The 22,831-nt window shown below is 40.2% G+C and overlaps 1 protein-coding gene across 1 annotated transcript in view; it reads left to right on the forward strand.

Annotated features, from left to right (window-relative positions):
* Positions 1 to 22,831, forward strand: part of COL25A1 (collagen type XXV alpha 1 chain) — a gene marked incomplete at both ends in the record, with an annotated part of 322,903 nt that overhangs the window by 225,420 nt on the left and 74,652 nt on the right. Inside the window, 4 exons of the mRNA XM_082315013.1 lie at positions 5,645 to 5,716; positions 6,604 to 6,711; positions 10,632 to 10,667; positions 21,441 to 21,467. Coding sequence (XP_082171139.1) covers positions 5,645 to 5,716; positions 6,604 to 6,711; positions 10,632 to 10,667; positions 21,441 to 21,467 — 243 coding nt within the window. The remainder of the gene's footprint in view (positions 1 to 5,644; positions 5,717 to 6,603; positions 6,712 to 10,631; positions 10,668 to 21,440; positions 21,468 to 22,831) is intronic.

Raw genomic sequence — 22,831 nt, forward strand, 5'->3', positions numbered from 1 at the left:
CAGCTCCTGAGGTTCCCCTGGGGAATGCAGAACAGCTGTGACACTCTAGAGAGAGTGCCACATACCTGCTCCCGAGACGAGGATGTTGTCATTCCTGTCTTAAGAGCTAGGCAGTGAATGTCTTCACTCACCACCAGTTGGTTTCCATCTTGCCCCTTTTTAGTAATGCCAGAGGAATGGTGAGGAAGGAAGTCTCTGTACATCCTGTTCCTTTTTCTACAGCCCCGTCCTGTGCCTGAGAAAACATCATATAGTCGTTTTATCTCAAACTGCAGCTGTCCCACAAAAGTGCTGCAATGCTGAACACGTGAGTTAGACCAATTTGATTGAAAACAACTCTTTAAAAATATTTCATCCAGTCCTAATAAATATCATAGAAGTGGCTTGAACCACTTACCTGCTTCACATAACTGCAGCGGTTATAAAATTTGAAGAGAAACATAAGCCAGGACAGGAGATTTTTGCTATGAGAACCAACTTGGTTTTGGAGAGGACCAACCCATCTTTGCAGTTAACTGGATGTCTACCACCAGTTTCACTGGGAGTAGTAAGTTTGCCTTCAGGAAGGATATTTTGTGTAGGTCAGATGGTGATCACTCATCAGAACTCCTAACTGAGTTGTGTGGAAAAGATATTTGCCTCACTGAAAATTCATCTAATACTAGGACCAAAATAGAGAAGTGCTGGCTTTTTCCAGTTTTGTTCATTTTGGGTGCAGTGTTAGGTAGAGTTCACTGTGAAAATACAGAGGTCATTATAGAAAATAACACTTTTATAATGATCTGTTTTGCTAGTTGTTAAACATTAAATTTTTATTATTTTAATACGAAGTCTGAATCGTTACATAATGTATTCAAATTAAAACTCTTTGCTGAATGATTGCCTAAGTGAAAAGAAATTCCTGGATCCTTCTCTTGTTGTGGTGCACTGTTTTAGTTAGCAGATTTGCTGATGGAGAAAGCAGCAGTTATGATAAAAGGGATTATATAAAAGAGCTCCTGCTGAGAGTCCATTGCACCGTACAGGGTGATACCGAACACTGTATTCCCCAGGGCGGGTACAATAATTAGCTGCAGGACTGGCACTCGGTCTGAGGGATTAATTAGAACTGGAGGTGGTGTTGGGGGAAGGTGAAGCAGCCATAAAGAGTGTCAGGATCACTCTGGCCTGAAGCCTGTGTGATTTGATGTGAAATAGCAGCAGCTGGCTGTAACCTTAGGAAGTGCAAGTGAACAGCAGGTGGTAATTCCTGTCTCATTTACCATGTCTTCACAGGAACATGTAAGCTTGTGCAGCTTGGGTTTATTGGCAGGTCAGAAGGAAAATCCTAAGGAGTGGAGGACTGTGACATTTGCTACACTAAGTAAATGCAATAGTCAAAATGGAGTGTACACAGCATAGTGTAAAACGAGTAATGCTTTTGCTTCATGTTATTATCCTTGCCATACAACAAAGTTACAATGACCTTATAACATTGACCACATGTAGACCAATGCACAAAGCTGAATGTATTGTGAAAAATCTAGGACTGCTGGTGGGAATTACATCTTTGAGGCTGTGATGGATGTAACAGGAGAATTATTTCATCTAAGTAAAAAATCAGACAGAGGGAATGATATGATATTCTGGCATCCTTCGGTTTGCTCAGTAGCCATTCTATGGGGACGAGTAGGCTTTACCTACATTTCCAGGTAGGTAAGTGGGACACTGTGTTACGTGGTCACATGTCTGTTAGCCTCCACCGAGCATCATGTTTTGCTTGGCATTTGGGCAAAAATTGCAGTGAGGCATGCAACAAATGTGCTAATTTAGAAATTGTAACCAGCTAGCATTTCAGGGTGAGCTTGAGTTGCTGTCAACAGAGGAATTTAGTGGGCCAGTGGTCGCTGTTGATCACTGTAGTGTTTTGTATTCTGTGAGGGCCTCCCAGGGTGTAGAACAAGAGCCCTTCCTATGTGCAGTTCAAGAATCAAACCAAATAAAGAGAAAATTGAGTAACTTAGAATCCATCGTTGAGAACAGCTTTAGATAGAGAAAAAATAAAACAGATCTAGGGGATATTTGCGGCTATATTTATAGCAGAGTGACAGGAAAGGAAGAGAACTCATTTTCTGGGAAGGATAGCTCTTTTTATGCCTTTTTAGAAGTTCATTGTGTGCCAACATTATCTTTCATGGATGCCAGAAGATGCAATGCCTTCTAAAGCCTCCCACACATGCGAAAACTATGCACCCATTATAGTGTCTTTGCTGGGTTCCATTTAATATTCCCATGTTTCTGGCTCTCTCCAAATATATGTGTTACATATGGGGAGATGATCCAGGTCCAAGCTGGCATTGCATGTCTCCGACCATTAGGTCTGAGATTATGCCTGCTTTGAGCAAAGGAAAGAAAGCTTTGTCCTACTTGCGAACAAGCTGAAAGAAGTTACTAAGCTGCTGATGGAAGAATGGGGTTGTCCCCTTTTCTCATGCATTGCTTATATAGGCAGAAAACTGTAGTACTGATAGCTACTCTTGTCTGTGTGGTGTTGGGAAGCATTGAGAATGCTGGGGCTGGACTGTGAAGTGCTCTATGTAAATGTTTTTGTGTGGAGCTACACAGAACTTTCAAAATTCTTTCATTTCTCCTCAAGAAAAAAAAATCTTTCATGGTAAACCAGTATATTTTCTGATTAAACTACTTTCTTAATTTATTCTCAGCTCTCCTTCATGTTCAAGATGAAATAAATCAAACCTAATATGAGTTTTGAGTTTCCACTTTTTAAAATGTCAAATTGCAAATATACTACATTTAGAGGTAACTGGAAATTACTGTGCTGTAATCCTAAAGGATGATGAGTAAAAATGAAGTTGTTAAAAGATTTTCTGTTTATCCCTTTTTTCAATAAATGAGATTTAAAGTTTATTGCTTGCTACTCAGATTTTAGTTCTTTTGTAGGTTTCTTGTTTGTACTCATTTCCATTATACGGGTATTGTAGTTTTATCTAGAAGAGGAATGGACCATGTGCACAGCAGGGCTAATGAGTCACAGATGTAAAGATTCTGGCATGTTACCATCTAATAACTTCTTTAACTTATATTCCATAATAAGATAAATGCAAATTTGATACATCTGTTTTCTAAATGATGTATCATTCCAGTCTTAGCAGTGTCTCAGGAGTGAGTTTCTTTAAATGTTTGGAGTTTTAGCCTTTTTTGGTTTTGTTTTCTTTTTATTTGTTTCTAAAGAGGAGACTTCAGGTCACTGAGCAATGCAGTTAGCCACACCACGGTTCGTCAGAACGAAGTGGAAAGGCTGGTAAAACTGCCACTGGCTTTATGGGATCCACTTAGAGGGTCTCAGCTTCCTCGTCTCATGGGTGTATATCAGGAATAAAGCTGCTGAATGTAACTAAAAGGTGCTAGTGAAGGACATATATGCATCAGAAAATTACTCTGCCTTTTTTTGTAAAGACCAGTGTGGTCTTTGTGATCCAGAGGATCTCTGATGTGATTGCATGTGGAGATGAATAGAGCAAATATTTGCCACGCTAAAAGAATCTGCTGCAGCTGAGAGACCTGGCAGGCTGCCGTTGCCTGCCGGTGCTTTCCACCTGGGCTGCAAAGGGCTCCTGCACTGTGGCGACGTGGGTTGCCCCAGCAGAGCCTTCATGCAGGACTTCTTGGAAGCCACCTTGTCTGGCAGCCAGAGCCAGGCACAGCCTTCTCTTTTGGAGGTGCCAAGCTGCAACCCTGCAGCCATACACTCCAGGCCTCACAGAGGGGCTGTGCCACCAGCTCCGCCTCATAGAGGCGGCATGTGTGCATGTATGCATGTAGGGAGCTTAGAGCTACTAGGCTATTTTATTCTATGTTCCTCAGCCTGATGTCTCTCAGCCATTGAACAAGCCTCTGCTTCAGGCAGTGTGCTATGCTAAAGGCAAGGAGAGGACTTGGGGATTTCTTTCTTCAGGAGTTCACTGCTCAACTGTATAAGGTTTCAGCTTTATCAGAAGGTCTAATTCACACCCTGCAAGGCAACACAAGAAAGGTGTTGAAGTTAGAGCAAAATTCGCCCCTTGTATTGTCACAGCAGGCCACGATTACCACACTCTTCTTTTTGGTACCAGTACAGTACAAGTTCTGCACATATTGGTAGAGTAGGATATGAGAAACCATATGTAGCATATAGCGCTTGAGGGGAAAAATTTTGCCCTGTATATGAAAATGCTGCTATGTATGTCTTGAAAACGTTGACCTTGGCCATTCTGGACTACCCAAGATCTAGCAGTAGATTGTTGTTCAGTGTTTATAATTGTGTATGTACTACGAGTTTATGTGCTGAGTGTCATATGTTAAACAGAACGTGAGGAGCGGGATGTTAATTATACAAAGGGTTTCAAAATCCACCGTCACTGCTGTCAAGTTCTGCAGCAATCCAGAGTCAAAGTTTTCTCTGTAGCTCTCCTAAAGTGCTGTAGCACATTTTTATTGCAAATGGCTCAGTCATCCGCTGGCTGATAGTCTAACAACTGTCAAATGATCATAACAATTTCTTGTAATTTTAAGGAAAGTCACCTCTGTGGGACTGCTCCTTCTAAAATCTCTTGATATTCTTGTCGTTAAATAACAACCTGCATCTGCAGTGTAGTGCAAACCTAATTCTGTTTCCCATATGACAGAGAGGCTGTTTCCTGTCAGTAGGCAATGTGGGGTATACTAAACATAGTGTTCGTTCTGTTTGTCTGTTAGTAAATTGTCTCTGTGATGTTTGTGTTGTGCTGTTTTGGTACCATGTTATGCTGTGTCCCTAGGGTCTGCCAGGCTTCCCCACAGTCGCTGCTCTGCACAGTAATCAGATCCTCACCGTCAAGGTTTGTGGCTGACACGTACCTGTTCAGTCAGGTCTCTCTGTATCAGCATAGAAGTGCACATGAAAAATCGTTTTTATTATGGGATACCAATGAATCCTTATGGTGGACCTAAGTCAACCCTCACCACCTTTGCGGTGGTACAAGTACTCCTGATGCAGAGCATGGGATCAAATCTGTAACTGTGTACGGTGTTACCCCCGGCAGCACCCACATTCCGTGTGATCTTGGTCAGTATTTTATTTTCAGATGAGATTTGTCTGTAGCTCAGAGGTTTAATCTGTACATAGAGATTTTTTTCAAAGCGCATTTGCAAATTAAGCAGGAAGGATTGAAGCAATCTGGTCAAGCTGGAACTCCCGTCCTTATTAAAATGACACCATTCTTCATGGCACAATATGCTGGTTAGAAAATCTGACTGAAAGTTGAACTGGTGCTTTGTCTCTAGAAGCTTTGCTGAAAGAACAGCATATAAAAATACCCATTTTTAAACCCAGGTAATGAAAAAATTAATACAAGTGAAGAATTCTCACAGGAAATCTGGGGAGAAAAACGTTACAGTTAGGTCATTGTATAGAATTAATTCATAAAGTGGTATGTCCTGTACAGTAGAGGTCAATTTCTTCAAAACAGAATGCACAGCTTCTGTCAGGCAGAAGCACCGGTTTATATTATTTTAGCTGTTACAAGTCTAATGAATATGTCTTTATTTCTTTCTCGGGCCTTCTGATGTCTATTCTTCAATTTTCTCATCTCTGATCTTCAACCTTTGACCTCACCTGCCTGATCAGATGGTGTTCCCTAAAATCAATCATGGGTTTCTCTCTGCTGATCAGCAGCTCATTAAACGCCGCCTCATTAAGGTAGTGCTTCATCTCACTGGGGTCTGGTGGTTCTTTACATTCAATTTACTCTTTGCTGTACCTTTTTGTCAGATGCCTTCCTATAGCAGACTGTTCATTTGAAAATGTTTTGGAATGAAGCAATTGTTAATGATATTAACAACTAAAAGGCTATGGGTAGCTTTGCTAAATGATCCATGTTTAAGGTGCAGTCAGCTTTTTTCAGTGGTTTGCAGTGATGTGCTGGAAATTAAATAACTCGAGCACCGTTTTTTGGTGTCTTTTTTTTAAAGGGGAAGGTAATATGTTTTGGCAACTCTCTTGAAAATTGGATTTCACAAATTAATAGGTATAAACCATTAAGGGAGTTAGCTAATTGTCACTATAAAACAGCTCCCCAAAACAGATGAAAAATTATGTACAACTTTGTGGAAAAGCTGTTATTTTCTATGCTCATTTTTGAAATCTATCCATGCATCATTGATGGGCTTGGAGAATCGTTGTGCAAACTGTATATTCTTGCACACGACTTTTCTTTTTTACCTCAGCTTTGTTATGATTATGCCAATCGTGAAGCGAACAGCTGCTTATTGAAAACAGTTACTTGCTCTGGAAAACTGGATGAGTAAAATATTGCAAGGCTACCCCAAATTTTGGCTTATGTCCTGTGGTAGGACAAGCAGTTTAGAATTTGAGCCTTCTGCTCTGTGGCTGATTGCACTGGACAGGTACAACCTCCTGGTCTTCAAGGCAAAGTGCAGTTTCTGCCATAAGCAGTGAAGAAGCCAGTGTCCAGCTCATGGCTGCTTCTTCCAGCCTGTCTTGGGCTTTTTCTGGGTAAATGAATGTATCTCTGTGTGGCTGATGCCTCTAAAGCAAATTTCTGATGAATTTTTTTGTTAATTTAGGGGGACCAAGGACAAGCTGGACCCCCTGGGCCTCCAGGGCCACCAGGACCCAGAGGTCCTCCAGGAGATACTGGCAAAGATGGTCCTCGTGGGATGCCTGGCATACCGGTGAGTTAGTCTATTGCTGTCACAGTGTCCAAATTCCTCTCAAGTGCGTGCCAGCTCAGTTTCAAAGATGTTTTCTGAGGTAAGATTGGCAAGTAAGGCATGTGGAAGCTGAACCACAGGCAGATTTCATGGTGTACCTGAGGTCCCTCACACACAGAGCAAGTTCGTAACAGGGCCAAGAGTAACACCTAGGTTCCTTACCTCCCACCCCTGACAGTTTCCCCGCACTTTCTAAGGTTTCTCAGTTGCTCACTGATGTTTAATAGCTGCGTGAGGAGGGTCTGCCCCACTCCACAAGTAGCAAATGTTTCTACTCAGACTTTGAGATAAAGCTGAATTTGAGACATCATAGCATGGCTGGGCTTGACTTCTCGCTTCGTAATTATTTAGCCTCAAAAATCATGGAATTAAGGTAACAAACTGCTAAATGCTGCCCAAAGTATGATGAAGTTTGGAGTCAGATTCTGCCATCTTTACACAAGTAGAACAGTACCATTTTCTTTGGCTTGCCCCCCGTATTTCATTAGAACAACCAGCAGAATCCAGTATATTGCTTATTGTTTGTTCTAGGCACAGGATCAGACCCACCGCCTTTGGCACTTTGTGACCTGATGATTTAAATGCTTTTTAAACAGATGCATAAACACAGGACTTTTTTTTTTTTTTTTTTTTTTTTTTTTTTCCCCCTCAGCAAAATGAGTATGGTTTTGGTATTATATTTTGTAGCCTCCTTAATTTTCATTCTTTCGAAACAAGCATCTCTCTTTTCGTCATGAATACCACTGTGTTATCAGTGTGGAAACGGAATCACAGACGGGAAGGAGAGGTGACAACCGAAATGCCACATGTACAGATGCACACACCCCCCCACCCACGATAAGTAATGATCGTGGCCCAGAGCGCACGTAGGGAACTAGCAGGGTGAGGATCAGCACTGGAAACAGAAACAGGTTTTTTGAAGAAAAAGCATAGCTCGTTATGTAGGGTTGGGACAGGAAGGCATTAAAATTTCCCTGCAGGGCCTTTTTAGGTAAAACCAAGAAAGAAAATATCTATACTCCTGTTCTGGCCCTATTGAGGTTGCCTCATCTGAAATCATATTAACTGTACAAATATAATATAACATGATGATAATAGCAAGGCTCTGCTAAAATTTCCTGTGAAAATCCAGCAAGACTTGGGAATTAAGGCCTGTAGTACTCTAGGGTTGCTTTTTTTGTTGTTGGGTTTTCGGGTTTTTTTTGTGGTTTGGGGTTTTTTTTACCACCATTGCCGTTATAAGTTCTAGCTCAAGGTTATGGAATGATATTAAAAGTCTGTTGCTTCCAGTGTGATGCTTTACTTTGGCCACTTACTCATTTCTTGTTAGTCCTGCAGCACTTCAGGCTTCAGGCCTCATCTGGGCCTCCCTTGTGTTCTTTTAATGTGGTAAAATTGACAGCGGTCAGTAGAGTTGCTTCTGGTTTGATGTAGTGAGGGTGAGACTGAAACCAGAACCCATTTCTGACTGCAGTGATACAGTTTTTATAATTCACGTACAAGAGGCTAGGAGAATCTGCTGGTGTTGCTGATTACAACGTGATTGTGTGTTGCTTGGAGTTTTGTGCTTCTTAGCAAAGGAAACATTAATGTTTCTCATAACAGGAAAGTAATGCATTTTATGCAATGAGATCATTCCATTTTATAATAGTTCTGTAGTGTTTTTGACTTTAGATGGCAAGAGAGAGTTTCTTTTTATAGATTTTTAAGCTGTGGCTATCTTAAGCCCTATAGCATTATGGAAAATCAGTTCGTAATACTGCTTTAGAATCAGATACAAACAAGCACTCACTCAGATAGAGACTGTTGTTACCATCCTGCTCCTTGCTACTGTCCTATACCCTCAGGTTAATGTTGCTGATCCTCAAAAGGCTTGTTCCTCCATGGCTATGTGATACACAGTCAAGCAGGAGAGCTGTAAAAGGAAAACTTAGCCGAGAGGTAGTGACAGCTTTGTACTTTTAAAAGGCTTGCATGGACCTTTGAGCGAAAGAGCTGAACAACAAAACAATAGCAACACTGTGTAATGAGTAGGGAGGTTGCAGCATCACACAGCTATAGGAGGAAGTCCTTACAGTGGCCAGCCACCATTAGAAGGCAGTCATTTCCTCTTTTGCAGTGCCAGACAAAGCAGGGGCTTCTCTCCCAGCCTGTCCTTCTCAAGCAAGGAGCTTTACAATCACCAGAGCTATAAGATGATGTTTTGGCTCTTGCTTTCCCCCATGCCCATACACTTTCTGTGTATCCTGAGAAAGTCAGGCAGCCAAGGTAGCAAGCCACAGGGAGCAACTCCAGCAGCCACCGTTACTTCTCTTCCACAGTGCAGCAGGGTCGAGGAGCAGCATGTGTGCCCACACGTCTCCATCTGTGTCATCACCACCTTGCGTCCCAGAAGCGTGCATCCTTTAACAGATACTTAAAGCTTCTAGAGATGAGAATGTGTTGGTTTCTCGGGCAGGAAATCTTTAGAGCTGAGGAGGTAGAAATGTTAGGGAAATGCTCTTGGGCCTATTGCCAGCAGAGAGAGCACCAAGGAAGAGTAGGGTGTAAGAAACGGTTGTGCAGCCTTCTGCTAAGTCTTTCTTTGGATGTCAACAGAAGAACCTGTTGGAATCAGAACATACTTGCCTTCCTACAGAGTGATACCTAGAATAGGTGCTTTCCCTTCACATTGCACAGACACCAGCACAAAGACTTTGAAACTTTAACATCTCTAAAAAGAAGTAAAAGACAAATGGGGTTTTTTGCTGGTAATAAGACAATAGAATATGATACAAACTCTTGAAATTTCCCAGCTTTTGTGGGGATATCTTGGTGCTCACTTCATGCTGTGCGATTGCTGTATATGTAAGTTAGCAAGGCTTCAGAGTGAGCTGAAAAGTCCAACAAGCTTGGGCAATTAGCTGTGAGAAACCTATGCCTGTGTGGTTTCTCTCTCCTGGGTATCTTGGTGTGTTTGCAGGTGCTATGTGTTTGCTTCTGAATGCAATGTGCACATACCCAGAGAAGCAGTCCTGATTCTATTCAGTTGCCAAGATCAACATCAGAACAGCTCTCATCAGTTTTTTGACAGGTTTTCTTTTATAAAGCTGCTAAAGAAGATCCTGCAGCTGTGCTGATACAACAGCAGATGGACTGCCCTATGCTCTGTTGGGTTTACAAGGGAGTGATCTATAAAGCAGATCACTGAAATGATAGGAACTCTGTTTTTTGGATGGGTATTTTTAGCCCATATTGTACGACTGTCTCTAAAGACAGTGGAGTCGTATGTGTTCATATGGGAAGAAAGGGGAGAAGATAGATTCTGACTTTATGTAGAGCTGTGCCCACAGAAAGAGAATACATTGGAAAAATGATGTTACCATTTTGAAAGCCAATCCAGGTATTTAACAGCTGAGTGATTATTGCATGGCTTCAAAATACCAATATTCATGGGTTTATGGAACACGATAATTTGCAACGGTAAGTTATGCCTGCTGACTGAGGTGATGACACAGAGCAGTAATTTTGGAATATGTAAACAGTGGGATTCAGCATATATGTGAAAATAACCTTTCTCTGTGTCTTTTAGCACCGCTGACTGGAATGGAATGTTATGTTTGGAACCAAGGGACAGAGTCAGGACACCAATACTTAACTGTCACCTCAAGAACTATACCATAACGTGATTGTGATATAGTACTTTGCCTCTTAAAATCTCTGAGATTTGGCCTACTAGTTTAAAAAGCAAAAAAGTAATATATTTAATGTGCAGTCAGCTGCCATACCTGTTTAATAATAGAATTTTTAAGATACTTTATTATTAGGTAGAAAACTGAATTCAAGATATGTTACTGAAATTATCCACATTTTTTTTTTTTTAATTTTTTTTTTATTTTAAGGGTGAGCCAGGAAAACCAGGAGAACAAGGACTGACAGTAAGTGCTCTTCTCTTCCAGTTTGCTAAGAAACTGTAACAGATACATGACATATACACTTTTTAAAATGTGAAATTCCAAAAAGCTCTGTATTTCCTAACCTTCCTTTGTCACAGACTATTTGAAGCCTCATTTGTGAAGAAAACATGAGAAAGAAAACGTCCTCTTTTTACATAAAGTCACCTGTCATATAAGGCCAACTTATTCTTTAAGCTTGCAGAAGTAGAGGGAAATAAAACAGCTAAGGGCACAGCAAAGCAAAAAAGAGCCAAGCCAGGTGTTCCCTGTTCCTGGCCCCCACTTATCACTGTCTCTGAAGTTGAGCTGTTTCCACCTTGAGACCATTGAGCAGCACAAGAACCATCGACTTGTTTTAAGGGCCAAAATCACAACTGTTTCTGTGGCAAGAGCTCTGGCCCTTTGCCTGATGGAACAGTGAAGAAACAGCATAGCATACTGAAACTCTCTGAATATTCTCGTCTTCTGAGGTTTTGGTTATTTCCTCTGTGTGTGTGAGAATGTAACATCCAAATGAATATATTTTTTACAAATATTCAGATATGGGAGTAGATGTTTTCTGTTGCATCAGGAACTAATTAACCCTATTCATTTGGAAGCAAATTGAAGCTCCACTGGTTGTAAATCAGCTTCAGCCACAGGGTAAGGCATCAGAAGTTTCTGCCTGCCACATATTTCCAGAACTGTGAAACATGCAGTGTTTTTTTCCCCTTAAGATCTCCCTAAACACTCATGGTGATTCTTATTTTTATGAGAGATGACAGAATTGTAGCCCATGGCATGTGGTTTTGATTCCTGAATGCTTCTGAGGAGGAAGATTATATGCTCAGCAATCAGTGCAGATATGATTGCTATCTGTTCGAATTTATGAAGTTTTAAAGAGGTGTGATGATATTTTACCTTGACAAATTACAAAACATTGTGAATTGACAAAATCCAATATCTTTTGCAAGAAAAATTTAACATTCTAAGACTCGGAAATACTGCTGTGATCAGGCAGTTACAGGCCTGTACTTTTTCATTTCGAGATAATGGTTTAACGAAATCAAAATCAGAGCCTCCCAAAGGTACCACCGATGTTTTAGCATGCTTCCGGGCTCTTTTTTGTTCTGTCCTTTTAGTTTCTGAGGGCCTATTAGTAATGGGTGCAATAGCTAGGAAGGGAGGTTTTTTGTTTCGTGTTGTTTTGTTTTATTTGGAATATTGTCCTGTTTGACCTCTGGACAAAACTCACTCAGATTCTGAAACAGTGTCTTCCTTCTATTGAAGACCAGATCTTCAGGGTCACAGAATCCCTGAGGGCTTTTAAAGCAAAACATAGTCCATCACCTTTTAGTCTCCGTGTTCAGAAGATTCCCACTGCTCTACAGTAACCATCTGTGTGTTAGAAGAACTGGTAAAGAACTAAAGAACTGCTACTGATCTGCTTCTCTAAATGCAGGTGTGTTTAAATAGGAAGAAAAGGTGTTTTAAAAATCAAATCAGCAAGCTTGATTTAGAGAAAGATACCAGATTACATGAATTTCCAGCTCCAAATGCCTGCCCTAAAAGTCAGTCTGCGGCTTAAATGTTAGGTTGTGTATAGGTCAAGTAAAGAGCATCAGAATATCAGGGAGGCAATTAATTTCTTTTTATTCTTCTTGGTGCTTCTGACATACTCTTTATGCCAGTACAGATTTCCAGACTCTCTTCCCTATGGGAAGTGCTACAATTATTCAGGTACTGTCTAGCTCCTTCTGACATCTTCCATCACGCATTTCTGCACTCGGATATTTCTCTATTTCCATATTGGAAATTGAGACACTACTGCAGAAATGGCTGTTTTCCCAACAAGTGTGCTGTAAAATTGTGTTGCTAGAGAAAAGAGGTATAGTTTGCTGTGGAGAACACAGGCCTTTTCCTACCTGATATTCTTTTTCTGCATTATCCACATATTATCTTTTCAAAGTAAATGAAAATGGAGATCTCTGCCCGGAGGAGCTTCTAGGTTAATTCTGCAGGAATTCTTTTGTAAGGACTTGCCTTTGTTTCACACCAAGAGTCCGAAATCCGAGTTAGCTTCCTGGTGAAATTGAAACTGTGAAGTCAATGGGTCCCATAAAGTGCTACCAGTCCTGGTCTCCCAGAGGTCCATTTGTTGGGGTGCACTGTGGTTTCCCACTTGACCACATGTCCAAGGCCCTTTCCAGTAAGAAGCAAGTATTGTGGCGTGTGCTCTAGTTCTTCATCCAGGATGGAGGAAGAATACAGCCAAGGAGAGCACCAGATGCTGTGAAACAATCCCTACAGTTTGGATGTATTTGCTGAAGGTTGTGGAAGCTGAAGGCTATTTGTAGCCTATAGGATCACACTCTCAGCAGCTTTAAATCCCATGGTGCTGTTCAAGTGAAGAAGAGCTGCAAGCCTGACCTTTAGATTATAATAACGGGAACAGAAGTTTTCTCTTTCAAAAGCATTCTTAACACCTGTATTCAGTAACATGCCTTGGTATTTCTAGATGAATGCACAGGTTATTGATAGAGCTGGTAAACTCAGTTTTAACCTGTGAACCAACAATGGCACAGCTTGAAATTACTTAGTTTTCTATTTTCTCTTCTTACAAGAAGTGGGATAAATTTCTTGAAGAGCATGAGATAGTAGATAATGAGATAACAGTGTTTTCCAGCTTGCATCTCAGAACATACCACAAGCCTGTTACACACATTGAGTAACTTGTGACTTACTCAAACAATGTGTGCCTTGATTCACAAAAAGTTGAAATAATTTTAATGCATTTGGAGTTCTGGGAATGTTCATATTCTCCTTTCAACGAAATAGGAAATCCAGTAGCTTTAGTGAAGATGTGGCAATTTACTCCAACTGAGAATCTGCTGCCATGTTCTCTATTTTAAATTAAGTTCTGTGTCAATAAAGAAAAATAAAATCATGTTTCAGATGATGTGGTGAGAGAGGGCAGTAATAACCTTTCTCCCTCTCAGGCAGGGGAGGTTTGCTTGGACCATGTACAAAGAATGACAATGTTTGAGTTCTCTGGTGTGAGTTGTGCTTTGGCACAAGAGAGCTCAACCTATCTTAGGTGCACAAGGGAAATTTGCCTTGAAGACAGGGAATGGCTTTTCTTTTGCTCCATTTCCGATGTCAGTATGTGTTGGGTTGGGGCAGAGTGGTGAGAGGAGAGGTGTAGGAAAGCTAGTTGTTGCTTACAGGGGTCTCTCACTCCCTGTTGAAAATCTTTCCAGATTATTGGAGTGCCAGTGTGCTTCTATTGCTCTCCTGTCCTTGCAGTTGAGATGTTAGGGAGAGCTTTTTGCAAGGTATTTTTGGCTCTATATGTTGCTGTGTCAGGAAGAGTCTGTTTTCTCTTTGAGCCAAGGGAGTTCAATTTCTTTTTAGGTGAGATGGAGGCTTAGGTTTAAGTTAGAAAGGTGTGACTCTACGCAACTTTTATGTTAGTAGGGAATGTAAGAATGACTAGTTGCAATTTGTGTCTGGTTTCCACGGCACTTGAAAGCCCTGCAGATCTACTTTCTACAAGACTTGAAGGTATCATTCCTCTGTGCAGAAAGCATTAAGAGAATTCAGAGGGAGGCCAAGCAGTCGGGCAACCAAAGGGATTAAGTTTTGAAATGTTATGTGGAACTAGCAAAATGTATCCTATGCAAGAGGGAAGGCCAGTAGTTTCCTTAGCTTTTCAACCTTTTCAGTTAAAGTTGTGTCCTGCTTCTCATAATTCATCTTTCTTCCCATGATATTTGTCTGCTCTTCCTGGTGATAAGGACCCTTAAATACCATACAGGAGTTTTTCTGTTTTATCTTCTCATTTTCAGAATGAATCATAAATGAATTTGTGATTCTTTTCTACCCAAGAGCTAGGATTTCTGGTTGCAAACTGTTCATGAGAACTTAAAGCAAGTCAGTGATGGGAAATCTCAAAGGATGACAGTGATAGATCGACATTTTCGGATTCATAAACTGTAATAGGATAGAAGGTGTGCATGGTGTGTTTTTGTTTCCAGTTTCCATGTGGGAGAGGCTTTGGTGCTTTCATGTTTAATGTATTTTAAACTAGTCCATAGTAATAAAAATTTGGAAGATCAAAATGTGCAATGTTTTCAGCTCCTTGGAAAAGAAGTAAATTTAAACATGTTCAGTGTATGAATCAACCACTTCTTGTCACTGAAAAAAACCTGTATACTATTTGATCCCCCAAAATTGGCTTTAAAAACAGATAAGTAATTTTACAGATGTTTTGTTTGAACAGAACAGTCCACAATAACCACAGAATTCAGGTAAAGGTGTCTCTTTGCAAAAGAAATCTATACTATAATGATTAACCCAAATGCAAAATCCCTCTGCTTTAAGATATATTGTTTTCCAAACTAGTAGTTTTGTGCTTATACAGTCTTGCTGGGCATCTGTTCAAGAAAATAAGACCTAATGTTACGGCTTTTACTAGTTATTCAGGATAAGGAGGATGTTCTTCCAAAGGATATTGCCATTTCTGTGAAAGACAGTGGAAAATTGTAACCTTACGGTTAAGTCTGCAAAATGTCACATCTTTAAAATGAATTAATATTAATTTTTCATCTTAGGTTAAAATGAACAAAGTGAACTCACAGGGACCAGGCAGAACTGACTGGGAAGTGTTGCTGGCTTCAATTCAGCCTTTCAGGCCAATGGCCAAGGCCAGATCGTCGGCTGGTGTGAATCTTCATAGCTCCTCCAGGAAACTACTAATTGTGATTTTGTTTTCAATGGCCAGAGTTCTGCAGCAACCTTCTTTGTTTCATTCTGGTAGCATGTTCATAGTAAATTTTATAAGGTGTTGTTCTTAAGCCGTTTAGCTTCAAGAGTTTACTAAGAACAAGCAAATGAAATGGAAATTTTAAGCCTGTGCCTCTCGCAGCAACTATTCTTTTTTTTTTTTTTTTGTCCCCAATACAATTGCATTTGCCTTAACTTGCAGGAAATCGCCGGAAAAATAGTCTTTGGCATTTTGTAACCTCTGTACTTCAGTAATGGCTGCCACAACAACGACTAAGAGAATGATGATAAGAAGCTCTGCCTGAGCACTAATTAATAGTTACTGCCGCTCTTTTCATCACTTAAGGTAGATAGCATAGGAGGGGGGCACTGCTTAATCAGAAGTTATATGAGGTTTCCCATCATAGTTAATCTGTTTTCTTAGCTGGTCTTTCTTTTATCTAGGTGATTCATCAACGCTAAAGCATTGCACATTTCAATATAGTACTCTAGAAATTGCAATCTTTATGAAACACTCCTCAACCATGCAGGAACATGTTTTCAGAATTACATTGTGTGCCTGTTACACAGAGAAAATGGGATCAGTGAGTAAAACACAGGCTCCACTGAAATGCAGATTAATACTTTGTATGAAACCTGTGCTTTCCTCTTCATGTACATCTGCTAGTTCAGGCTTCCTTCTTAAGTTCTTTATGCCATGAAACTAGTAAGAAATTGGTTTGTGGGAGTAAGAAAGTGATCGTCCCCCTGTACTCGGCATTGGTGAGGCTGCACCTCAAATACTGTGTTCAGTTTTGGGCCCCTCACTACAAGAAAGACATTGAGGTGCTGGAGCGTGTCCAGAGAAGGGCAACGAAGCTGGTGAAGGGTCTAGAGAGCAAGTCGTATGAGGAGCGGCTGAGGGAGCTGGGGTTGTTTAGTCTGGAGAAGAGGAGGCTGAGGGGAGACTTTATCGCTCCCTACAACTACCTGAAAGGAGGTTGCAGTGAGGTGGGAGTCAGTCTCTTTTCCCAAGTAAGAAGTGGCAGGACAAGAGGAAACGGCCTCAGGTTGCACCAGGACAGGTTTAGGTTGGATACTAGGAAAAACTTCTTCACTGAAAGGTTTGTCAGGCACTGGAACAGGCTGCCCAGGGAAGTGGTTGAGTCCCCATCCCTGGAGGTATTTAAAAGACGGGTAGATGTGGTGCTTAGGGACCTGGTTTAGTGGTGGACTTGGCAGTGCTAGGTTTATGGCTGGACTTGATGATCTTAAAGGTCTCTTTCAATATAAACAATTCTATGGTTCTATTCTAAGTGTTTAATGATTCTTATAGGCATGAAAGGGGAAATATCTGTTCTCAGGGACAGTCTTGGAACCTCTTTTGTCCCATAGCAACATAGACACAGTACCTCCTAGAGGCCTTCTAGTTAAAAAGAGCTTTTACTTTACACAGGAAGTATGGAAGTTTAAAAAAACTGGATTTTTTTTTTTTTTTTGGCAAAGCTTTGGAATAAGAGAGTTTTTGTATGACAGTGTATTGCACCATTGTGACATATTTTGCTGTATAACTTTTCCAGTATACAAAAGCATTCACTTTTTCGTTATATTTTTGTTAGGCGTTTTCATTTGGTGTTTGTGCTCATTCTCCATGAACTCTTGATACCTTGTAGAGCAAATCATTACTGCTGCCCCAGACCTGCAAATTGAAAATGCCCAAACTTTCTATTTGATACATTTCTTTAAATGTTAGCAACTGAGTCCCTAGAAGTTGAATACAAAAACACCTTGAGAGGCTGTTGCTAATATAGCACACTCTGAATTACCGTGCTTTAGAACTGCAACTTTAACCTCTACAGGGCAGAATTATTTCTTATTTTTCTAAAGCACAAGGAACAGAGTAAGCTTAAAAGGAAAATATAATTGTAACATTAGACAGGAGGTCTAGGAAGAATTCTGGACTCAAAACATTTGTTCTAACTACATTTAGGTCAGTCCTTTCAATTTTTTTTTTTTTTTTTTTTTTTTATTTATTCCAGATAGCTATTTGTCAAGGCCCGACTGAAGTGTCCAACTTCATTCGATCATTTCTATGATGCCAAGGTTTGATATGATACAAGCTCTGGTGTTCTGTTGATTTCAGAAAACAGCATTTGAAGAGTGACATTCTTAGTGGAAATATTTTACGTTTAAAAAACACAGTTGCATAGAAGACTTCTATAAACATTTGTTTGTCCTTGGTTACTCAGTTTTCCAAGTGCTTAAGTAACTATCAAACAATTCTCCATCTCCAGAGAAACACAGACAGCGGTTGAATTTCTTCAGAGCAACGCACCTTCTTTTTCCATCCTGCTGTTGAGGAGCTATTTAAATGAGAACCTAATTCAGTGAAGCCCTGCAATAGCTTGTCATAGCTGCCTCGCTAGTTTACTCAATTGCAGATGATGGTAAAGGGTTCTTCTGAAGTGTTCATGATATCTGAAACAGTGAGAACTATTTTTAGTTTTTATTATATTTAGTTATCTCCTTATTCTGGGCAACTCTCACAACCAAAATTTTCAGCTGTCTCAGCTGAAGTTTCTCAGTGTGTCAATTTAAAGAAAAGTAGTGTAATTTTCAAAAATGCTAAGCAGTCACTTCATCCAAACAGTTTTCATGAACTTTCATTGGAATTTCTGAAGCCTAGATGCTCTTTATAAAATGAGCTTTTTAACATTAGTCACCAATGGTTTAGAAGCTGATCCTGAGCATCCCTACACAGAAATTCTGGCAGCTTCCAATGATATAGGCAAAAGACAGTTACTATCAACATCATCTGCATAGACTATTATAGAGTGATTTGTTGATCAGTTGTAGATATCATTCATATATATATATATATATATATAGGCAGGAGGTGAAAGAATTCTATAGCTCTTGTCTTAAAGGCTTTTGTTTTACCTCTTTCATATTCCCAGGGATGATAATGACAAAGACTGATATTACCTGTGGTAGTAGACTGAGCCTCCAACTAGTGAAGACTACCATGTGTTTCATACGTGCCTGGCCACTGCAGAGCAGAGGCTTTGGGCTTGAGGGGGATGAGATGGGGAGCAGTGGTAGCAGCTGTCTGCAGTGGGCTGCCTGGACCCAGTGGCAAAGGAGCTATCCAAAGTGACGTTTAGCTGAGCCTGCATTTGCAAAGCATCCATTTGGTTGTACTGGAGAAACCAGCAGGGCCAGTATACCACTGCAGCTGTTATGGAACACTGAACAGTTGAAGAAAAAGAAAGAAAAAACAAAACAATCTAAGGAGTTGGTTGGAAACCTTCACATATTTCTTGCCTTCTGCTCCTGTCTCAAGATCTACATAGAGATTTTATTTGCTGGTCTTACTGTCTGTTCATCAAGTGGGCAACACAGCACTCTCCCCAGTTCAGTAGAATAATCAGGGAAAAAAAATCCGCACAGTGATATTGGATTTCCTTTATAGATTATTCTAGAAGCTATCAATTATACCTCTGGAAATGAACTTAAATCTTGGTTTTTTTTTTTATTTTATCCCTTCATGTTCGTCTCTTTCTCCCAGATTGTATTTACTTGCTTATTTCTATCTCTCCAGTGTGATTCTGTGCCTTGCTCAGAGAATGTAGGTAACTCGTAGAAAATAGGCACTTTACAGCAATTCTGGAGTGTTCTACAGTTCTTTGAAGTTGTTTTCTATCAGCAATTTAATTTCAGTTTTTCTGCCACTTAAAGTGGCTGCTGGCAGGCTTATGTGGGGGAGGGATGGGAGCTGTCAATGGATGAGCTGCTAAGTTTCCAGTGGCTTTGAGCTTCTTTCCCAGTGCTAGGGACCAGTGCTTTAAAGAAAAATTATTCCTATTCAGCCATGTTTTACAGTCTGAACATTCCAAGGATAAGAAGCGCTTGTTATCGTGTGTAAATTGTGAAACGTATCACTTTAGGTAAGCTTTTAACTGCAATTGGTTTTCTGAGCATAGTGCTGAAGGTAGCCATATTGTTGAGGACTGTTCTTGACATCAGGTGGCATGGTAGCTCAATGGGCATGAGACACCAGAGCCATTGCCAGGCTGAGTAAAGGCTTAAGTACCAGAAATGGAAAACTTCTAATTGTATAAAATATTTATTGATAAGTATCTGCTGCTGCTTTTCTCTGAATGGTTCATTTTAAAGGCCCAATAAGAAGAAAGGGAAAAAAGGGAAAAAAAACCTGTTTGTGAAGTATGTTGTTATATCTGTGGTTCCTTACCCAGCAGGCCACACTCACCTACCAACATCCTCTTGATTTGTTTTATCTAGTTCTTTCCCCATCTTTAGTTTTCTTGGAGACTGTTTGCAAGCAATGCTTAAGAAGTAGGCTGTTCTTCAATTACCACATTCAGTATTACTGGTGTCCTCAGCCTCTAGCAAATCTTAGGGTTAGAACTCAGGCACTTAATGAAAAGACGACCTGATTGAAACAGCAGGGGTTTTTTTTGAAATGTAGGGGGCTTCGGGGGCTTTTCTCTAGTCTGAAAAAGCAGATGAACACTTTACTCGCTGCTCTGATCATCACCAGTGCTGAGTGCTTGAGTACTTTTGCTTCCTTTTGAAGACAAAGGAGTAAACTTGTCACCCTGCACCTCACAGGTGGCTTTCCATTAACAAAACCTGTTCCCACAGTCAAAAGGAGATGCTTACAAGACTCTAGTTCTGCTGAGACAATCAGGTAAAAGTTTCAAGAAGCAACACTGATCTATGCAAGCCTTTTGCAAGGTTTGATGCCCAATGTTAGATGTATGAATCCACATTTAAAACTGAGAGGTTTTCATCCACATCAGTGGATATAGGACCAGAATTACCACCAGTGGAGCTTTTCCATGTTAACAGTTTAGAGTTGCATCAGAGTAATATTCCAACAAGCCCTGCATCTAACAACAGGTGAGGATTCTGCCTAATTTCACACTATCTTAAAAATAAAATTGGCCCCACATTTCGAAGTAGCAATCCTTTTGTTCAAGATGAATTTCTGAATAATTGCAGTTCTGATATCAATCAATTCTTCTTTTATTCTTTCACACATCAGAAGGATTTGGATTCTCCAGTTCTGGCTTTTTATTTTGCACCCTCATGGACTCAGAATTCACCTTGCTTGATATAGAACCAGCACCCACAGTAGGAACATGGGGAAAAAAAGTGTGTAAGAACTGCAGTGGACATGGTCTGGCTTTTACGAAAACAGACTGCCAAAATGTCAAAGACATGGTTGGCTGATCTATTACCCTGCTGCCTCCCCTCTCCACTGTGGTGATAAACCACCTGGGTACTTCAGAGACGCCAGATGAGAAATGGGTCCTATTAATATCAATGAGACTTTGACTCCTCTATGACATTAAGCAGTTAAGCTTTCCTGAATTGAGATATCTCTTCCTGCCTTCTCAGGTCATGGGCACAAAATGGTGATTCTTTACTTCCCAAGAGCATTCTTAATGATTTCTGAAGTTAATTCTTAATGCTTTTTCTCTTAACTTGCAAATGATGGCACAGATCACATGTTGGGTAAAACAGTCATGTATGCTCATACCTAGAAGGTGAGGAGATTTTGAGGCTTGTGCTTCTCTCTATCTTAAAAATACTTGTTTGCATAAACCTTGTTTTTATGCTGCCAAGCAGATATATTACTGTGCACACACAACTGGCTGTTAGCTGGTCTCAGAAGGAGAAAAACCACAGTCATCTTAATGCTGACAGATTTGTCAGTATTAGAAGAAACAGATGGGTTGGAAGAGAAAAGATTAGAAGGGGGGAAAATTTGAGTCTTCCAGTTAGTAGTTAGATCAGTTCCAAAAGAGAAGAGAAAAGATCCATTGTGCATTTTGAGCATAAAGTTTTACTTTTCCTTGATGTATAAAACATCAGCTGGTTTCAGTCCAGTATCAGAATGCTTACACAATAAGACAGTTTTAATTGGTCATTTCAGTTTAAATTGGCTAGAGTTATGATATTAATTGAATTGTTTTCCCTTTGCAGGGACCTCAGGGGCCTCCAGGACAAAAGGTATAGTATAAACAACAATACTGTGAAAGTGATTATTCCTCCTGCTGCCAAACTGCGAGCACAAAAGGTGAATGGAATCGGCTACCGTACACTACATTGAATCAGTTAGTTTAGGCTCTGAATTTTGTTTTTGCAAAATGCAGCCATATAATGTGAGACATCAGATTTCTCATTTCCCCCATCATAGGAAGTCCAAGCAATGCAGAGCAGACTGTTTTCAATCTGTCTGCTTAACTTTCAGGTGAAAAGGTCACTATAATTTTCTTATTCATGCACTGGTACGACTAGGAAACCAAAGTTAAAACATTGTGAAAGGTGGGGAGATAGAGTTTCTGATTAAATGCATGTCCTTACTCAAGTAGATCAGTGCCATATGACTAAAAAATTGAGCAGCAGAAACAAAGGACATAGGTGTTGCTGATAAATGGTGCTTGGTTGGCGGTGTTCAGGTGGTCTGCCGGTGTCTTCCTGTTCCTTCGGTAACCCTAGACCTGACTTCCTGGGAATGCTTTCAGCATTATTTACGCTCATTAAAGCTGACTGCCTCAGTTTGATGGAGTGAGCTTAGGATTTATGGAATTACACCATTAAAACAGTCCTAGATATATCAGCAATAATAGCTAGTAAGTGGCACTTTTCCAGCATCTCACCCACACACCACCAAGGCAAGTCATTTTCTAGTTGATTTCAAAAGATTCAAAAGTTGTATGGGAGATATTTAATAAAACAGGCTTAATCTGTATAAAGAAAAAAAGAAAGAGGAAAGGAATAGGTAGTATTAACATACGTGAGAAGGATGCCACCTCTGCTTTTTTTCTTCTGAGATAATATTCTTTAAAGTGAAAGTTTGCTTGCATCTGTTCAAAAGGAACTTTTTGAACAAAAGAAAGAAAAACATGCTGATATGTAAAAATGTAATCCCAAAGCATATAAATTGGTGGAATTTTGTCAGCTGTGAGCTGTACAGAGTTTGCAGGCTGAAGGAGAGGACTACCCTTCGTGTTTGGCAATGCAGGAATATGACATTGTAAAGCTGTACTGATGTCTAAGTTGCCATTATAAAATTATACCCTAAGCCTCAGGGAGGAGGTTATTTTACATGTACAGCATCAGCAAAACCTATGTGCTGATGAGCTTTTGCATATCTGACAAACTTTTACTTGGCGTGGTGGGATCAGCTTTATTTACACCTTCTAACATCCTATGTCTCATAAAAAAAAAGCAGCAGCTATAGAAGATTGTCACTGAGAGGAGGAACTGTTATGAATAGGATAGTTTACTGAAGCTGATGGTTTAATGCCCTCCTGAGCTCTGTCTTCTAGTTTTCCGGAAAAATTATACAAAGATGTGAAAATGTTCACTAG

The sequence above is a fragment of the Platalea leucorodia genome, assembly GCF_965183815.1.
Source record: "Platalea leucorodia genome assembly, chromosome: 6".
Classification (NCBI taxonomy): Eukaryota; Metazoa; Chordata; class Aves; order Pelecaniformes; family Threskiornithidae; genus Platalea; species Platalea leucorodia.